The 19,434-nt window shown below is 54.7% G+C and overlaps 1 protein-coding gene across 1 annotated transcript in view; it reads left to right on the top strand.

Annotated features, from left to right (window-relative positions):
* OTOG (otogelin) overlaps window positions 1–19,434 on the top strand; it is a 77,845-nt gene that overhangs the window by 37,474 nt on the left and 20,937 nt on the right. The window contains exons 26-38 of the mRNA XM_046015863.1: window positions 1,360–1,494; window positions 1,742–1,888; window positions 2,182–2,301; window positions 3,770–3,886; window positions 4,593–4,749; window positions 7,503–7,529; window positions 10,076–10,243; window positions 12,937–13,215; window positions 14,803–14,920; window positions 15,596–15,675; window positions 16,188–17,965; window positions 18,802–18,970; window positions 19,240–19,385. Of these exons, the coding sequence (XP_045871819.1) occupies window positions 1,360–1,494; window positions 1,742–1,888; window positions 2,182–2,301; window positions 3,770–3,886; window positions 4,593–4,749; window positions 7,503–7,529; window positions 10,076–10,243; window positions 12,937–13,215; window positions 14,803–14,920; window positions 15,596–15,675; window positions 16,188–17,965; window positions 18,802–18,970; window positions 19,240–19,385 (3,441 nt within the window). The remainder of the gene's footprint in view (window positions 1–1,359; window positions 1,495–1,741; window positions 1,889–2,181; window positions 2,302–3,769; window positions 3,887–4,592; window positions 4,750–7,502; window positions 7,530–10,075; window positions 10,244–12,936; window positions 13,216–14,802; window positions 14,921–15,595; window positions 15,676–16,187; window positions 17,966–18,801; window positions 18,971–19,239; window positions 19,386–19,434) is intronic.

The raw sequence follows: 19,434 nt of genomic DNA, 5'->3' as shown, positions 1-19,434 counted from the left end.
ATCTCAAGTTCTTTGAGCTTGTATTGTATGCCTGGTGGTCTCCTGAGCCAATCTCATGGATTCCTTTACTTAATTCTCACAGCAACCCTATGAAGTAGAGTTTCTGACCTCATGTTATAGAGGCAGCAACTTGGGCTTAGGGGAGTTGGGTGTTTTGCCTGAGGTCACCCCACCGGGCAGTGGCAGAGCCAGTGTCAGGTTTGAACCAAGAAATCTGACGGAAGGTTCAGTGTGCAAAATCCGTCAGCTCCTGCGAAGGAAAAGGGATGGTGATTTGGGGTGGGGGGCACAGTAGAGGCAGGATCCTCTAGAAAAGGGGTACCAACAAGGCAGGTGGGAGAGTACCAAAGACACACCCAGGGGACCCTGATTTTGCTAAGGGCCTGTCTCATTATATAATAGTGAGAGTAAAAATAATGACAGACCTTTTATGGAATGAGTCCTAGCTATGTGGAAGGCACCGTAAGGCGGTCTTTCACATAATTTCTGTAACCCCGAAAGACAGATAATTGACCCTATTTTAATTTTTAAATTCCAAAGATAATGCATGCTCTGCACCGATATTTAAAATAATATAGAAGCATATATTAAAAATAAATGTTTTCCTTCACAGCTCTTCTGTTCCCATTCCCTGCTCATAACAATTAGGTGTGAATCCTGCAAGATTTTGTTCCATGAGACAGAAAGACACATAAGCACACACGTACTTTGTTCATATGGATAGGATTCTGCAATTTGCTTTATTCATTTTATACTAGATACCTTAGTCATTGTACTACCAGTACATCCTTTTTTCTTCTTTCTGTAAAATTCTACAGAGAGGGCACGCCCTAGTTTGTCTTATTATCCCCCCATTGACAGACATTTAGATTGTTGCTGATAATTTAAATGAATACTTTTGTGCATGTATCTCTAGAATCTTAGAAGTGGAATTGCCATAAAAAGCTGCATACACATAAGATGTTATTTGGTACCTGCAGTTTGCCCTGCAAAAAGGCTTACAATATTGTCCTCGTGTATATAAGACAGTACCCCTGCCCTATACCCCTGTCAGCACCAGCCAACCCCATTATATAGCCATCCATCCGTCTGTCTGTCCGTCCGTCCGTCCGTCCGTCCCTCCCTCCCTCCCTCCGCCAGATACTTTTTGGAGATGAGTACATGCTAAGCACAGCACTAGGCACCCAACAATGAAATGGAGCCTCGGAGAACTAGAGTAAATTGCCCAAAGTCACACAGTTAGTAAGAGCTGTAAGTGGATTGGAAACCACATCAGAGTACATGTCCCACTACCTCTGGGCCTGTCCGCAGGCTCTTGTCTCCCCCTGGTTTTACTGACCACCCTTATCTTCTCCCCAGAGCACGTCAGACCTCAGTTTCTCCGTGATTGTTGAGAACGTAGACTGCTACAGCTCTGGCTTCATCTGCAGGAAGTTTATTTCCATCAATGTCGGGAACTCACTCCTTATCTTTGATGATGACTCGGGAAGTCCTGTAAGGCCCAGTGCGGGTTCAGGTTGCACAGACAGTCTGTATGTTAGTAGGGGCTGGGGCAGAAGAGGGCCGGGGTCCCAGTTCCTTAGGGCTGGTGAGTCAGCAGCTCTGAATGAACTCCTTGGTCAGAGTAAAAAGCAAAGTGGTCTATGTCAGGGTGTGAGGGAGGCGTGTTTCTGGAGCTGGGAACCTGACCGAGGTGTTGGGGGACACTCAGCCTCAGGAATGACCATCTCTGTCCCTCTAGAGTCCTGAGAGCTTCCTGGATGAGAAACAGGAGGTCCACACGTGGCAAGCGGGGTTTTTCACACTGGTGCATTTCCCAAGGGAGCACATCACCCTCTTATGGGACCAGAGAACCACAGTGCACATCCAGGCCGGGCCACAGTGGCAGGTACTTGCATGAGCAGTGACCCTCCCAGGGCCCTCTGCTCTTACCTGGGGCTGATCCAGGCCACCGGGCATCCTTGCACGAGCTGTCACCTCACTGAGGAGCCAGGAGTATCATGACTCCCTCCCTGTCTGCCGCCACCCCACTCCGTGCCCTTCTTCTCTGACTCTTCTCCTATCCCTCTTCACATCGTGGCCCCAAAAGTTGCTTTGGGCTTGTGATGGACTCCCGGGCTCATGACAACTGCTCATCCCTCGTGTTCCTGCAGGTGACTGTGGTGTCCTCTCTTCTTTCAGGGTCAGTTGACGGGACTGTGTGGGAACTTCGACTTGAAAACCATCAATGAGATGAGGACTCCAGAGAATTTAGAGTTAACTAACCCCCAGGAGTTTGGAAGCAGTTGGGCAGCAGTCGAGGTAAAGCTTCCCTAGCCTGGCTTCCTCCCTTACTCAGATGGGCCCTGGCTGGACCGAGGGGACCTGGCCCCACGTCAGGGACACTGGTGTGAGTGGGACTGCTCGTGCAACGGTTCTCCTGGCCTCTGACCCAGAGGCCTTCGACTCTGTTCTTTGGCCCAAGGACATGTACCACCCGTCTCATAAATCAGGCTGCACCTGTGCCTTGGATTAAGCCCTCATGGGAGGGTGGGGGGCTCAGGAGGAGACAAAGTCTTTGTCTGAGGAGAGACGACCACTTACTAGGGAAGATGAGGTTTGTTTGAACAAGACCATCTCAGCCATCTCTGTGACCCCAATGCCTGGCACTAGGTTGGTCCAGAGGAGAGTCCACGAGAGACCCATGTGGACTGAGGCAGTCAGAGCAGGCTTCCTGAAGGAGGTGGGAGTAGACTGGTACTTAAAGGCTGTAATTGGAAAGATGCATGTATCAGAGAGAAGGCCTCTGAGAGGGAGGACAACTTTAGCAGAGGCAGAAATGTGGAGGATGTCCCTGGGGTTTGGGAGATGGCTGAGGCCCCCGGGTTGTGAGCTATGTGGGAAAACAGCACTGAACCAAGAGTGAGAGACCTAGGTTCTTGTCTTGGGCCATCCAGTGACTTGCTGGGTAAGCTTGACTATGTTCCATCTTCTCCGTGGTCCTCTGAAGGAACTGTACCAGGGGAGGGATGGAAACTGGATTTAATCTCTTGTGACAACTCTGATCAGTCAGAAGAGGTGGCCTGGGAAGCTGTGTTGAGAAATACTTAAGACTCACAACAGGCTTGGCTAAAAGAAGATCTGCGATTGATTAGTTATGTCTACCACGGGTCCGGCAGCAGAGAGTAGTGATATGAGTGTTACATATGTGCCTTTGACAGAGTCATCCTAGGTCCCTAATTCTCTGTTAGGGAGTAGACAAAGATGAGCTTATATAGACCAGGATCAGGGAAAGTCATGGCTTGGAGCCCAGTGTAATCCTGAGGTGGGACAATGCTGTTCTTGCAGCCTCGGGATAGTGTGCTCTACCTCCCGCCGTTTTAGAGAAGCAGAGAGGAGAGCGTCAGCGTTTTTGCTAGCTGATGCCCAGAGGGGATCCTCAGCTCCTAGGGAGCACCCACCATTCCCACCATGTGAGAGTCCCCTCCATGGCTGCTTGCTTCCTCCCAGCCGTTAAGGGAGAGACTCCAGGGAGATGGGGTCTACCATCTTATGTAACATGAAAATGCAGTCACATACGCATAACTGCGTCCATCCCACCACCTTTGCCTTCTTTTGTCTGTTTGAAGCAAGTCATGGGTCCTTCCCACACTCAAGGGGAGGGGATTATACAAGGACTTAAACCTCAGGAGTCAGGGGATCAAGGGGCTACGCTAAGAGTCCGTCTACCACACGAGGCACCAGGCATTGTGGAGGTAGGGAGATCAACAGCCTTGCCTTTGCCTCGCAGTGCCCAGACACCCTTGACCCCTGGGACACATGTGTCCTGAATCCTCTCCGAGAACCATTTGCCAGAAAGGAGTGCAGCATCCTGCTCAGCGAGGTGTTTGAGATCTGTCACCCCGTGGTGAGTGGACTCCAGCCCCAGTTCTCCCGAGCCCCTCCACACCTTCCCGTGGTCCCTTCTGCTCTCAGAACCCCCCACCCCCATGCCTCGGGAGAGGCACCGCAGGTCTAGAAAGGAGACCCACCTCTGCCAGTCCCGTGCCTCCACCTGCTCCGATGAGCCTGTCCTATTTCCCCAGGTGACCCAGGACAGACAGCCAGACAAAGAGCTTCCATGCCTTTTTCAAACCTATCTCGATCTGGCTCTTCCTTCCGGTGAGGAAGTTTCTCTGCACAGTGGACACAAACCCTTGTGTGCCCTGGCGTGTCAGCCTGTTGCCTCTTCTGCCCTCCGTGGAGACGGAGCATGGCACCCCCCTCTCCCAGGGCCTCGAAGGCTGCTGTCAGCCTGGCCTTGGCTCTCTCTGGCCCTGGCTGGGTGTCCATAGCCCATGGCTGTTTCTCAGCCTCACTGTTAGCCTCTGGACCAAAGAGCATAGACCCGGGGAAGGCGGGAGCTTAGTTCTCAAAAGTGGGGTCTGCCTGGGCCGTGGGGTTTTTCCCTCTGAGCTGGCTCCCTGTGTGCCCTCAGCCCGCCGGGTAACTCACCCCAGCCTGCAGTCCCTTCATGTGGACACAGCGCCCTGCTGCTGGAGGTATCAGCTGAGAAGCCAAAGGGCTAACCTTTGGGAGCTGTCCTCTGACCTCTGACTTCTGACCTCCTCCAGGTCGACGTCACTTGGTTTTACTCAAACTGCCTGACAGACACCTGTGGGTGCAGCCAGGGTGGTGACTGTGAGTGTCTCTGTGCCAGCGTGTCGGCCTATGCCCACCAGTGCTGCCAGCACGGGGTGGCTGTGGACTGGCGGACCCCACGCCTCTGCCGTGAGTATCCAGAGCAATCACCCCGTGCGGGGGGTGGGGGCCCTCTGTAGGCAGGCCCAGAGGCCGCCATCACTCTGGCTGGGGTTCTGGAGTACTTGGTACCAGCTAGGCACCAACTAGTGTGCCCGTATCTTTCACCAAATTCGTAAAATCCCTATCAAGTAGGAGTTCGTTCCTATTTCACAGCTGAGAAACAGGTTAGACAGAGAGAGAAATGAAGTGTCACGCTCAAGGTCACAGGGGTTAGTGGTGGAGCCAGGGCTTGTCTTCAGGTGGTCTGGCTGCAAATCTGTGCTTTTAACCACTTTACCAGGGGAGTCAGGAGCCCCGAGTTTCAGACCCACGCCGGCCATTTGCAAGCTGTGTGGCCTCCAGCAAGTCACCCAACAGCTCTGGGGGTCAAATTTCTCATCTGAAAAGTAGGATGAGAAAACCTGCCCCACCAGGTTTGTTGTGAGGGTCAAATGGGACTTAAAAAGCCTTTGTCAGCTAAGAGACACAGACCCCATCAGAGGCAACACAGAACCTCGGATTATTCAGAGCAATGGTGGTCTGTAAATGCATTGGGCTGCACGCTCCATCCAGTAAAGATATTTCAAGTATGCGTTCCTACACATACACAGATACACACACATACACACACACTATTGGCAGTATACATGTGCATCATCAGATACAAGAGTAAATATTTAAAAAATGAAATAAAATATATAGAACATTACATTATTCATGCACCTATTATTTTTTTATTATTTGTTCTTGTACGCCGGTGGTCTTCCTGGCACCAGCACGCCTCACTTTGGGGAGCAGTGGTTATCCCACAGGCTCTGGGACCAGACTGTCTGCGTTCAGGCCCAGGCCCCACCCAGCAGGGTGACCTGGGGCCCGTTCTCCACACTCAGACTCCTGCTTGAGAGTTAAGAGCCCTCCCTTGCAGGGCACTGCGAGATCTCAGGGAGCTGGCACACCTGAGGCAGGGGACACGCGCTCTGTGCTATCGCTGAGGTTGCTCTCATTTCTCATGGGGACACGGGTGTGGCCTGTCCTGAGTCCTGAGAGCTCCAGGAAGGATGATGCTGGGAAAAAGATGGAGAAGAATCTGCCTCTGGCCTCCCTTTTCTCCGATCGGTTTCCTCTGAGAGCCTTCCACTGCAGAGGCTCTGTGGCCGTGCTTGGTGACCCTCCCTCTATTTCTTAGTAAAAATCCTTCATGAAGGAGAAGGGAGCCCAGATTTACCCAGGATCTGCTGTGTGCCTGGCCCTGGGCCCTCTGCGCATTATCTCATTGATATTCGGGGCTAGGGACACCTCACCTCGGACACAAGATTTAAGGAGGCACCAAAAACTCAGCAATGGAGATAAATCACATTTTAAGGAAATATTTTTAAAAAATCAAACCCGATGTAAAAATATCTGTGGCTTTGATGAACAAAATAGCAAAGTTTTAAGTAATGACAGGGTCGATGGTATTGATTTTCCCTTCTGCCTCAGTATCTCATGTGGCTTGGCTAGGCGCTATTATTGATCCTGTCCTTGTTTTAAATTTTTGATATTTGGTTCATCATGGATATTTTGCATTAATTTAAAAAATTTTAAAACAGTGCATTAAACAATTGTGTGTCTTAATTACTGAGGTGTTTGATGCCCCCTTCCCTTTTGGATGCAAGATGAGCACCCATTTTGCTCTAGTTGGCTCTAGTCCAGAACTCACAAATCTGTGAGGCAGCTACCCCTGGTGGTCCCATATTATAGAGCAGGGCGCTAAATTTCAGAGAGGTTGAGTAGCTTGTCCCAGGATGCACAGCTGAAGAGTGAGAGAAATGGAATTTGAACTCAGGTCTGACTCTTACGGGCTACCTCCCACTGACCAGAGACTCCAACATCTAAATTTCTAGTTCAAACTTCTGAGTCAACAAATGAAGGAAAGGGAGTCCTTTCCCATAGCCACACTGTGGGTCGATCTCACGGCTAGTGCTCTTTCTAGAGGTCAGAGCCAAATGCAAAGATATAGTGTTGATCATGGCCTTGGGGGTAAGGGGTGGAGTTGGTGGCTCTCTTTAGACCATGCCTATGAGTGAGGGAGGGTCCTCCTCTGCCTTCACCCCAGGTCTACCCAACTGGCCCCTCATGGCCTTGCTTCTGGCTTTAGGAGCCCCTGCAAGGTCCCTCAGCTTGCTGCAGTTGACTACAGAATCCAAGGTTGAGACGCCTGGACAACAGGCTGTGGTGCTGAGCTGGGCCACTAGAGGGTGCGCTGAGCACACACTTGGAGGAGCTTGTTGTAGCCTGACGGACGCTACACTGGGGTGCGGGGAAAAAGCCTTGGCTCCTGGAAGCCCCTGATTCCCTTCCACGGAAGGTTCTTGAAATACCAACTTCTGTCTTGTGCTCGCATTCCTATAGGACCTGCCACAACATTTGTGATTGGAGTTCACACTCCTTGATTCTAAACTTGCCCTTTGGGGGTCTCACAAGATGCCCCATTGTGTCCAACACTCATTCACTCATTCACCCGTTTGCTCATTCTTTCATTCGATACATGCTGAGTGCCTCCTCTAGGCCAGGCTTTGAGTTCTGCGCCTGGCACACAGGAGTTGTGGTATTTCTTATACCTTAAGATATCTGAGTCCTATGACCATGCCTAGATCTTGGAGTTTGGGAGGCAGGCCAGATCTAGGACAGCTGGGATGCTAGGGGCCGTGACTCTACCCTTCTGTTCCAGGCTTCTCAAGAAGTCTTATTCTCTCTTTCAGCGTATGACTGTGACTTCTTTAACAAAGGTAAGCCCATCTGCCCCAAGTAGAGCCTGGGGGCGCTGAGTACTACCAGCCCCGCCCTGCTGCCGTGACAGCATCCGCTGACCCTGGAAGAGCTGTGACATGGCGCAAGGAGGGACGGCACTGAGTGGAGAGAACCAGACAGTGCAGAGGCCGGGCTGCCCCAGAACTGTCTCTAGAAGCTCCTGCGGTCCCTCTCTCGAGGCCAGGCCAGGCCACCTTCCTGAGAGTTGTTCTCACCCAGGGCAGCTTCATCAGGGAGTAAAAACCCGATTCCCACCAGTATGCCACGCTAGGGCCATCACAAACTTGCTCATCAGGCTCATGGGAATATTGTCTTGGGTCTCCTGAAGGTTTGAGAGGAGAAGTCAACTGCAAACTGCTCTTTCTGAGGATGGCTGGGGCAAAACCTACAGCTTGGTTCAGCCTGTCAGATTCATCTTCCAATTTAGCCAGGGTCACAGGGTGCCGGGAAATGCTCCACCTTCTGCAGCAGCTCGGGTGAAAACACCGGTTGCAACTAAAGACCCGAGGGAGGCTAAGGTCCAGTGTGAGAGCTCGTTATTCAGTTTAGTCACCAAGGTGACGGGCAATAGGGTGGAAAGTCAGATCCTGACAGAATTAGATGCTTGTCAGGTCCTTGGTACCATTCACCTTTGACTTCTGAGCCCCGCTCCCTCCCCTTCTGGGTACCACGGCAGGAACAGGCCTATATGAGCCTAGTCCCAAGCTTTGTCCTTGGTTACATGCATTATCAGATTTGGGGTTGAGACATGTCCCACCAGCAGAGCGTAGCAGGCGAAATGGAGAGGGACAGACTAGAGACCAGAAGACCAGTGAGGGGGTCTGTTAGATAAGAGCTGGACCAGGGTGAAGAATGATAATTCAGGGACTACAGGCCTCCAAAATATTAGCCCCCAGGGACTCCTGAGGACCACGGGCTCCCTCCTGGCTATGAGAAAGCTTTCCTTATAAGAACGGATAATGAAAAAAAAAAAAAAATGAAAAAAAAAAAAAAAAAAGAACGGATAATGAATAGGAATGAGTCTGTAACAGAATTGCAGTCCCTGGGACAGGCAAGGTCTGTCTGACATCAGGCAAGACATTTCAGCGAGACAGCTCCGAGAAGAGTTTTCTCCCTTCTGTGGCATTTTGGGTGGCAGTAACTGGCAAAGGACAAGCTGTTTCTAGCATCGTCCTCCTACTCGTCCTCCTACCCATCCATTCCTTGCTCTGCTCTTCTACCAACATGTTCTCCAGTCCAGGCCCTTTGCTGGGTGCTGGGGAATCAGTGGTCAGAGAGGCCTGTCCCGGTGGTGTGCTGGAGCTGGAGCTGGCTGACATGGGCCCTAGAAAGCCATGGGGTGTGCCTACACTCAGACATTCGGTCGGTGGTTTGAAACTGACCCCTGCCATGAGCCGTGGAAATCAGCAGCTGCTGCAAAGTGGGGTTTTGTTTGTTTGTTTGAGAGTGTACTGTTGTGCGTTTACTAGCACAGTGCTGCCTGTTTCCCACGTGGTCCGGGAGACACACGTGCTTCCACCCCCTAGGTCCCCCTCGTAAGAGCCGTGATCAGGGCAGGCTGTGCTCCAGGGGCTGGTGGAGTGCTGAGGAGGAGGGATGACGTTTGTGTGTGGCGGGAGAGGGTGCAGGGAGAGCTTCTCCAAGGAAGTGACATTTGAGCTGGGCCCCAAAGGTTGAGTAGGCGTTTGCCAGGCACAAAACACGGAGGACTCCTCTGAGTGGGCGGACAGCATGAGGACAGGCATGAGGTAGAGCACAGCATGGCTCTTTCAAGGAAGCACTAGAGAAGTTCAAGGTGGCGGGCCAAGGATGTGGGGAGGTAGGTGGGGTGTGGGGCGTGAAGGGTCCTTGAATTCACGCTGGGCCCTTGGAGTCCATCCTGAGGGTAATGGGGAGCCATTCATCCCAGCAGGGAGTGTTTCTAGAAAGGGGACTCAGGCACCTGTGGGGAGGAAGCCCTGGAGTCTGGGGCGGGGTGCTTCCGACACCAGAGGAAGGGAGGTTGGTTTTAAGGCAACTGTCTAGGAAACCTCTGGCCCTCTCTAACCTATACCAACAATGGTAGGAACCCAAGAGCCACAAAAACGACACATTTGAGATAAGTAGGTAAACACTGATGTTGAGCCCGAGACCCACTGACATCCCTCAGGTGTTGGGTGAACAGAGACCAGCTCTGATGCTGAGTCCCAGAGGCAATCCTGACTGGAGGGTGGCTGCAGGACAGGCCCGTGGAGAGACATCTGCAGGCATGGGGTTGGGGCAGAGGTCTCCCGTGGGTGGCGCTGTTCCCAGGTTTCCTGTGAAATTGTTCAGGTGGTGTGCAGAGGGTCACTTCCCATTAGGGACTGACTGCCTAGAGCTCATGCCCTTTCCTTCTTGGGGACCTGAGCTCCGTGGGGCCCAGGGTAAGGGAAGCGGCTGAAAGTAGTTCTGTCGTACCCGCTCTTTTCCCCACCTCTGGCAGGATGGGAGGGGGGCTGAGGCCCAGGGAGGCAGGCCTCACGACTGGACACCTTCTCTCCAGCACTAGGTAAGGGTCCATACCAACTGGCCAGCTTGGCCGCTGGCAGTGTCCTGGTGACCAGCAAGGCAGTGGGCAGTGCCGTGGTCCTTGTGAGCGCGGAGGATGTGGCTCCAGGAGACATTGTGAACTTCCTGCTGACGGCTGCACTATACAAGGCCAAGGCACATGGTAAGGCCTACCTCCAGCCCCACCACTGCAGCCCTTGGTGGAGGGAGGAGAGGGTGCTGAGACCCTAAGCAGTCTGCAGTCTCCGGAGAAATGGGCTCCAATAGGTAACCCTTTCCCAGCCGAGACGGGCCTCTGGGTCACCTGTTAGTCTCTTCAAAGATTTTTTTTTAATATTGTATTTATTTATTTGACACACACAGAGAGATCACAAGTAGGCAGAGCAGCAGGCAGAGCAGCAGGCAGAGAAAGAGGGGGGAAGCAGGCTCCCTGCTGAGATGCGGGGCTCGATCCCAGGACCCTGGGATCATGACCTGATCCGAAGGCAGAGGCTTTAACCCACTGAGGCATCCGGGCGCCCCTGTTAGTCTCTTCAAATGGACACCTTCCATTTTCTCCCTGGAAAAAGCAGGGAGGCCAAGGTCCAGATGTACCTCTAGACCTTTCTTTATACCATTGCTGTGTTCTGGTCAGGCTTGAGGGCAACAGCTGCTCCTTCCTCTCCCTCCCCTCCTTCCTACCCTTAATCCTCTTTCCCCTCTCCTCCTTCCCCTCCTCTCCCCTGTCCCCACCGTCTTCCAGCTCTTCCTGCTTCTTCTTCTCTTCGGTCTCCTCCCCTCCCCTCCATTTTGGGGACTGGATAGACTGTAAGTCCAGAGAGGCATTGGCTGATGGACTGACTCCTGGAGGCCTTGTTTCTGTGAATGGAGGAGCAGCTCTTAATGGGCTCAGGCCATTATCCTGAATTCTGGGACACGTCTAGAACCAGCCATGGCCTCCTGGGTCACAGACGGTCCGCAGACCTGACTGGTTTCGCTTTAGTGGGCACTGTCCTCCCTTCAGAGTTCGGTAGTGCTGAACGGGTGGCAGGAACCTTGCCTGGCACAGAGGGAACCCTGGATGGTATGTTTGCTGGGTCCTAGACCAGCCAAGGCCTCAGTTCAGCCAGTGTTGGGAAGTCTTTCCTGTGCATTTGTGTGTATCCCAGTGTGTGTGACCACTGTGATCAGCATTTCTACCCTCGCACCTGCTGGCCCCATCTAGTCAGTGTCTCCCCAACCACAGGGATGTGGCTCATCCCAGCATCCACTGGAACTGTGACCCAAGACACTTCTCACAGGGTTCATTCCTGTCTCAGAATTTCGGTTCTCAGATTCTGAGGGTCTGCATCTTACCTGGTTGTGATGTCCTCTCCGAACCCCCTCATCCCTCCCTCCCTGCCTTTACCCTTCCCTCCTGTTCATTGAGCCCTATTCCCAGGCCAGGCACAGAGCTAGGCACTGGGGCATCAGGGACAGAAGAGACACTTCCCTGCCCACCGGAAATCCACAGTCCCATCCCGGAAACAGACACAATATGAGCATGATATGATCGTGCCTGCTCCTGGTCCCATCCCTGCGGCCAACTGTGTGGAGTTGAAGATCTGGGATCTGGCCTTAGCCTACCTGGTCTCCTCATCCTGCCTCCCTCTTCCACCGGCACTTTGACTTTGAGTCTCACTTCCCTCATCTGTAAAATGGGAATAACAAGAGCATCCCCTGCCGACCTGTTACAGATTTTACTTGTTTATGATGTTTATCCTCCTTCCACTAAAATGTAAGTTCCATCAGGGCAGAGATTTTGGTCCTTTTGTTTCCGATTTTGCCTACAACAGCACCTGGCACATAGTAGGGCCTCAGAAAACATGAGCTGCAGAAAGAATGAATTTGCTACCTACTAGGCTCTCTTGGAATTTAATAACCCAGCAGGTAGCCTTGCTTAGCATCATGCCTGGCACATAGTAAGTCCTTGACAGATACCACTTAGTGTTTTTCCACCAATAATGAATCCTTCCTCCGGTTGCTTCCGGTCTCCTCACAGCTGTTCAGGGGGGTGTGACAGGGCTACATGGGCGGGGAGGGAAGACACATCGAGCCCCATACTAGGCCTTTCACCCGTGGCATGTTTTTTGCCCCTCACCATGGCCCAGGCACGTTAATTCATTCATCCACATCATAGCCAGCTGTGGCAGGCCGGGACTCCTGGACCCCTCCTTGTGTGGATTTGGGAGTTATCCACCCAGGAACAAGCTCTGCTTTCTAGAACTGGACATTTGTGGACACAGGAGAGAGGACAGCAGAGACCAGTCATGGGGCTCAGGGCAAGCCCCTTCTCCTCTCAGGGTCAGTTTTCCCATCTGTGGGTTGGACTCCACATTCCCTCAGTCTGCCAGCTCGGACCCTGTGGGATTCTGTGTGGAGCAGGACCAAGCTGGGGTCACTGACACCTGTCAGATCAGCACCCACCAGCCTATCCAGAGTGTCCAGTTGAACGTGACTCTTCTAGGGTGGCCGTGTCTGTTGGTCTGCTCACTGCTGTCTCCCCAGCATCTTCAGAGCATCCTCCAAATGTTTACAGAGCAAGGAACAGAGGGAGGGAGGGAGAGAAGGAGGAAGGAGAGAAAGGATGTGGGAGGAAGACACCTCCCAAGGTTTGGCAGCTGGCAGCTTCTCTAACCTTCCACTTCCCTCCAGCAGGGGTGGTGTGTGCAGAGGGCCAGCCCGCAGGCAGAAGTGGGCAGGCAGGCGTGGAGGAGCAGGGCCCAGCTACTCCACAGGCAGGTGGCTGTCTTGAGTCACTGAGTGCAGAGGCACGCCAAGCTCGCCCCTCCTCTGGGCCCCTCCCTGGGCTCACCTCAAGCACCTGGCTCTTTACAGACCCGGATGTCGTGTCCCTGGAGGCAGCAGACAGACCCAACTTCTTCCTCCACGTCACAGCCAACGGGTCTCTGGAGCTGGCCAAGTGGCAGGGCAGCGCTGCCTTCCACCGCCGTGCCTCCTTCTCACTGCACCGGGGGACATGGCAGGCCGGCCTCGTGGCCCTGGAGTCACTGGCAGAGCCTGGCTCCTTCCTTTATGGGTTGGGCCCGACACTGGTCCTGCGGCTGTACGAGCACACAGAGGTGTTCCGCCGCGGCACGTTCTTCCGCCTTCTGGGTAGGTGTCCACCCCGCCATCGCCGCAGCCCCTCCTCACACCGCCCTTCCTGTCCTCTCCCACCGTACCCTCCCAGCTGCCCCCAAGAGGCAGAATTCCCACTCTCCTGGCAAGGGGACGCCACACTTGGGTGCCGCCCCGAAGATGGGAGGTGGCCTGACCTCCATGTTGGTGGCCTGGGGAGCCGTGGGCAGTGGGGTCTGGGGCCCAGCCAGCTTCCTGGGTCCTGCCTACACCCATAGGCCAATTACATGGTCTAAAAATAGGACAGCCTTTGTGGACACGAGGTAAGAAGGGTTCCAGGCTGCAGCTTGCAGAGCCCACTGGCTCAGGTTTCTTGCTGATGGGGACACATGCCTGCCCTGTGAGCTCAAAGACCTCCCCCTGGGCACCAGGCTGAGGGGCCAGCAGCCTCCCTCTGTCCCCCGTGGGAGACCCAGGACCATGGGCAGTGATGGGGCAGTTCCACACCCTTTCCAGCTAAGGCCAGGGGGTTCCAGGGCTCTGCCATTCCCCTGGCAGGTGGGTCTGCCCCCAAGGGCTTGCTCTCTGCTTATACCCTGGAGGAAGTGAGCACAATTTCTCTACCACTGCAGGCAGACCTCTCTGTCCTGCATGGGCACATGCATGTTTGTGCCTGTGCGGGCGCCTTGAGCTGCATGAATGGGTCCATTATATATGTTCACAAACGTATCTCCAACCAGCCCCCCCCACTGATCATGGGCCTTGCTCTGGGCCTGGTTCATAGTGGGTGCTCCCCAACTGTAAGTTCTCAGTTCTGGCCTCCAGGATCCTAGAAAAGCAGGTTTCTTCAGAGCCCACCCACGTCTCCCCAGTCAGGCCATGGTTTCAGAGACAGGTTGCATGTGTTAAGATGGTCTGGGGTCTCGTCTGCCTCCATGTCCCCCATTACCTGCTTTCTCTGAGGAGTCCTCATCTGTCAAGGCACTGGCCACAGGACCTTTTTTTGAGGAAATCTCTCCTGGGAGAGTAATTTTCCTGGCATCTTCTGTACCTCAGTTTCCTTAGCTATAAAATGGGGATAATGATAGTGCTGCATCATAGGATTACTGTGAGCATTAATAAGGAAAACTTATGAGACGTTGAATGCCGTGTTTGGTCCTGTTCAAGAGTTGGCTGTTGTTTTGTTGTCATTATTATTATTCTTAGCCACCAAGGGTGCAGGGCAAGCCTGACCATCAAGGTCCCAGAGGAGCAGGGTGACAGGGCAACCTTATGGAGGGGATCAGGGGTCCCAACCTTCTCTTTGGCTAACCCTCAAAGCCCAGCTGCACCTGCCTGTTCTGTACCTCCCTGTCACAGGGTTCTGAGCCCCTATTCCAAGTTCCCACAGCTCCATCCCAAGGATGCCCCAGGCACCGACCCCTGCTCACAGGAATAGTTTCCCCTTAGGTTGGTTTTTATTTTATTTTATTTTTCTTTGCTTTTCCTACATGTGTCCATTTGTCTCTTCCATGGAGCAGGGTGGGGATAGGTGAGCTAGGATTACCTCTGTCTGTCTCCTGACCCTGAGCTGGTACCCAGTCTCACTCAGTGCTGGGACTCTGGGGCGGCTCACCTTTCCAGATGCCAAGCCCTCAGGGGCTGCCTACCCCCTCTGTGAGTGGCGCTATGATGCTTGTGCCAGCCCCTGCTTCCAAACCTGCCGGGACCCACAGGCAGCTAGCTGCCGGGACGTGCCAAGGTGAGGGAGCACGGGGTCCAGGTGTGTATGTCAGTGTGTTTGAGCATGCGCATGTGCAAGTGGGTGTGTGGTCTGTGGGCAGAGGCATGAGCATGTCCTGAGGTGTATGTGTGTGCTCACATGTACTCGTGATTGCATTGTGTGTGTGTGTGTACTAGAGTGAAGCTGACTTACATGGGCATGTGTGAGTATTGATTTGTGTGATGTGCATACAGCTGGGCCCTGCGTGTATTCGTGTGCGTATACTGGTGTCCGTGGGCCGCACACAGTTGTGCGTATGTACACGTGGGTGAGCTGTTGCATCTGGGGGTTGGTGCAGCTGTGTGTGCACAAAGGTTTTGATAGTCTGTATGGATGTACAGGTGCCTGTGTGAATGTTTTCGAGCCTTGCGGGTGGGACAGTGTGCCTAAATGCAAACACGTGGGAGCGTGTGTGTGTGTGCACAGGTGTGTGCATAAGCAGACCTTGTTCATGTTTCTCTCTTGGTCTGAGGAGTATGAGTGTGCAAAAGTGTGCAACGTGCATGTTCAGGTGTATGTGCTTCTGTACACGTGTCTCTGGGGGTTCATGTGACGTGTGTCATAAGGAGGGATGAAGCTGTGCTCTCTCCATGTGAAAGAGATGATTGTCCCCCATGTCTCCAGCTACTGACTGGCTCCCTGCTCCGTCCTCAGGGTGGAAGGCTGTGTGCCTGCCTGTTCCACTCCCAAGGTCCTGGATGAAGTCACACAGAGATGTGTCTTCTTGGAGGACTGTGAGTGGCCCAGATTTCTCATCCCCCCCTCAGATTTCCTCTAAATCTCCAGTGTCTGCTTTGACCAACCATGCCCAGAGTCCCCAGGTCCCTGGAGAAGCAGGGTCAGCATAGGAGCCTCTGGAAGAGACCTTTAGAGTAGGCAGGGATCCCATCCAGTCCATTCTTCCCACTAAACAGAGAGAAAAATGAGGCCCAGAGTGGAGAGGGCACTGGCTTGGGGTCAGGTGGTAGGAATGCAGTACAGGCAAAGGCAGACCAGAGGTCCATTGGTTCCGAGCTTAGGCTTTGAGGTATGGGGCAGAGTCCAGACCTGTGGAGTCCTCCAGTCCCACACGACAGAAGCCCCTGGGTTGGTCAGGCTGCCTGACTGGCCGCTGGAGGCTGCCTTCCCCCATGCTCACCTAGGCTGCTGGCTCAGGAACCCTACCTCACAGCCCTGCCTAGTGAAGATACCCCTGGGGCAGGCAGCAGGCGTCCCATTGTCTGAGCTGCTTCTCTCTTTGCCCCAGGTGTGGAGCCCATGGTTTTGGTCCCCACAGAGTCTCTTGGCGACCAGACTCTGCCTGCCGGTCAGGAGCTGCCCACTCTCAGTGGCAAGGAGCTGCAGTTTCCACAGGAAGCCTCCGGGGCCCCCTCCCACAAGCCAATGCATACTCTCACTGCCCCACTCACCACAGCTCTGAATCCACCCATGGCAGTTACTGAGGGGCCAGTGCTGACTCCAGGCCCCACGCAGGCCACTCTGCGGCTGCCGCCGGGGGTCACTTCATCTAATCTCCCTGCCCCTGCCACAGAGGCCCCAGCCAGCATGGGAGCGACCGCCAGCCACCTGGCCACCACCCTTACCCCAGAATCCTCATCCCGCTCCCTTTCGCAGCAGACACCCACACCTAGTGTAGGGTCAGGGGCTGTGAAGACGACAAGGGTGACTGTGACCTTTTCAGGGAGCCCCAATATCACAGAGTCTGCCCGGTCACCCCCGGCACCTCGTTTCCCACTCATGACCAAAGCCGCGACAGTCCCAGGCCCTGGCTCTTTGCCTATTAGGACCACCCCACTCCAGCCCTTCCCAAGCTTGGAGTTGCCTATGAGTTCCTCCTCCAGGCCTGTGGCTTCCCCTGCAGTGACCTCCAGGCCTCCCACTTCCTTGGGATCCCACAAGGCTTTGCTGACACCTGCAATCACAATGGTCATGAACAAGACAGGGAGGCCCCAGCCCACAAAGGCCCAGAGCGTTTCAAGGCCCAGCAGCCTCCCAGCCAAGGCTAGGACAACAGCACAGCAGGTTTCTCTTAGTGCTCTGGCTACCAAGAGTGTGGAGACGGCGCCACCCACGGAGAAGCAGCCTGGGCCCAGCCAGCCCGCAGGCACCCCAGCACCCTCACTTCCAAGACCCATCCCTACTGCCCCACTCCACCCCACCCGGCGAACTACCATAGCCACCGGGCCTCCAGCTCTACCCCCGGGGACCCCAGCTGCCGCCAGCCCGTCCACACTCGCTCACGGGCTGGGGGTCACTCCCTTCATGTCTGTGGATTTGACTCGGCCACCCCAGCTCCTCTCTGGCCTGCCCTTGGCCAAGGTGGGCACATCTGCCCCAGTGGCCACGCCCAGGTCCAAGGGTTCTGTCGTCACCCTTCCACTCCGGCAGCAGGCCACATCTCCCACTATGGCCACAACCCCACCTACGCAGACCCTCAGCTCAGCACCACCTCTCACCCCTGCTGTCGTGGCCCAGGTAGGCCTACCCAGCCATGCAGCCCCTCAGGCAGCAGGCACGGTGCCCGGCCTGCTTCTGGGAGCCACGTTGCCAGTCTCTGGAGTCGTGGCCATGGCTGAGGGGGGAGCCTCCACGCTCTCTGCTGCCCCACACAAGAGCACCACAGAGAAGATGGCCATTCTGTCCAAGCAAGTGTCTCTGACCCCCTGGATATATGGCCCTGCCCAGGGGGTGCCCACAGAACTCACGCCAGCTGTGGCCCACACTTTGGCTGCCTTGGCGCCGGAGGCTGACGGCCCCTGGGCGGTCACAGTGCCACTGGTGCCCACATCCTATCCCCTGAGTCGTGTCTCGGCCAGGACTGCCTCCCGAGAGAGCTCACTCGTTCTGCTCCCTCAGCTGGCCCAGGCCCATGGAACCCCGGCTGGACCGCAGCTTCCAGCAGAACTGGGGGCGGAGGCCACCACCAAGCAGTCTGGGCGCTCAGCCCCCCCGCAGAGCATCGCAGCGAGTTCGGCTGAGACCTTAATAACCACCACTGAGGAAATCACATCTCCCACCTGTGTCGTGAGTGATCTGTCAGGCCACCCCAGTGTGGTCCCCTCATGCCCCTCTCTCCTGGGCCACTTGGCTGGCACACCATCATGGCGTCACATTCCTCACGGCCTGCGGCAGCGTCTCCTTCACCAGCCACCAGGCTGCAAGATGGCGGTTCAGTCAGCGCCCTCAGGCTTGCCCCACACTCTGGAGCTGACAAATTCTGCAGGCTCTTCTGGGTCCCTGATGTCATGGCGGAGTGTCTCCATTCCCCTAGGGCCAATTGGGTGACTTGGTGTGACACCAGAGCGTGGAAACACGAGTGTGCTGGGGGGTGTATGTTTGTATCTGTAGAGTCACGTGGGACTGTGTGTGCGTAGTTTACATGTGTGAGACTCAGGGCGAGCAATCATATCTCTGTGTGTGTGTGCTATATGGTGTCACGAGACAGTGTAGGTCTATATTTGTAAGAAAAAGAGATTGTGTGTGCATGTGCCTGTGCGCATGCTTGTGCGTGTGTGGGTATACTCAGGTTTCTCTGAGTCTGGGCTTGCATGTCTGCACATCTGTGTACCTGGACCTCTCTAGCAGGGCTGGACAGAGATGCAGAAATCCCGGGGATTCAGTCCCTGATCCCCAATCTCATGCTCAGCTCGTCCCCAGGCCTCTGAGGGGCATGTTGGGTGGGTAGAGGGTGTTGACACCATTCCCTAGTAGTTATACCTCTGGGTCCCCTGCCCTGCTACAATTGACACTGGAAAGGGTCTTATGCCCTTAGCCTTGGGTGGGGGTTGGGGGAGGGGCGGGCAGTGAGTGGCTCAGTACTAGGCTGGGCACTCACGTTGTCTCTCCACTCTGTGCCCCAGCCAATCGCTGAGCAGGACTGCGTCCGCCACATCTGCCTGGAGGGCCAACTGATCCGAGTGAACCAGTCCCAGCACTGTCCCCAGGGTGCCACACGCCCTCACTGTGGGGTCCTGGGCCTCGCAGTGAGGGTGGGCGGGGACCGCTGCTGCCCCCTGTGGGAATGTGCCTGTGAGTTCTGGGGTCCACCAGATCCTCCCCAAACGTGACCTCGGTGTCTTCCCTGTGTGTTCCTTGGCCTTAGGGTAACTCTGACCTGAATGCATTCTCCTGTGGGACATCTTGTCTCAGTGTGACCCCTGAACTGGCAGATCCCTACTCTTCCAGCCCCCAGGGCCTCTGAATCACTTGGGAAGAGGCCAAGGTGCCTGTGCTACGTACCTGGGTGGCCTTGGCCCCAGAAACATCTGTTAATCTTCTCATCCTTGCCCCTCCCCCAGGCCGATGCTCAATCTTCCCTGATCTAAGCTTCGTGACCTTTGATGGGAGCCACGCAGCCCTGTTCAAGGAGGCCATCTACATCCTCACCCAGAGCCCCAAAGAAATGGTCACCGTCCATGTCCTTGACTGCAAAAGTGCCAACCTGGTGACTGTCCCCGGCTGCATTTGCTGCTGAGACCTCGGGATTTGACTAG

Source organism: Meles meles, chromosome 8, assembly GCF_922984935.1.
Source record: "Meles meles chromosome 8, mMelMel3.1 paternal haplotype, whole genome shotgun sequence".
In the NCBI taxonomy this organism is placed as follows: Eukaryota; Metazoa; Chordata; class Mammalia; order Carnivora; family Mustelidae; genus Meles; species Meles meles.
Note: the sequence above shows the minus strand (reverse complement) of the source record. Positions and strands in the feature narration are given on the sequence as shown.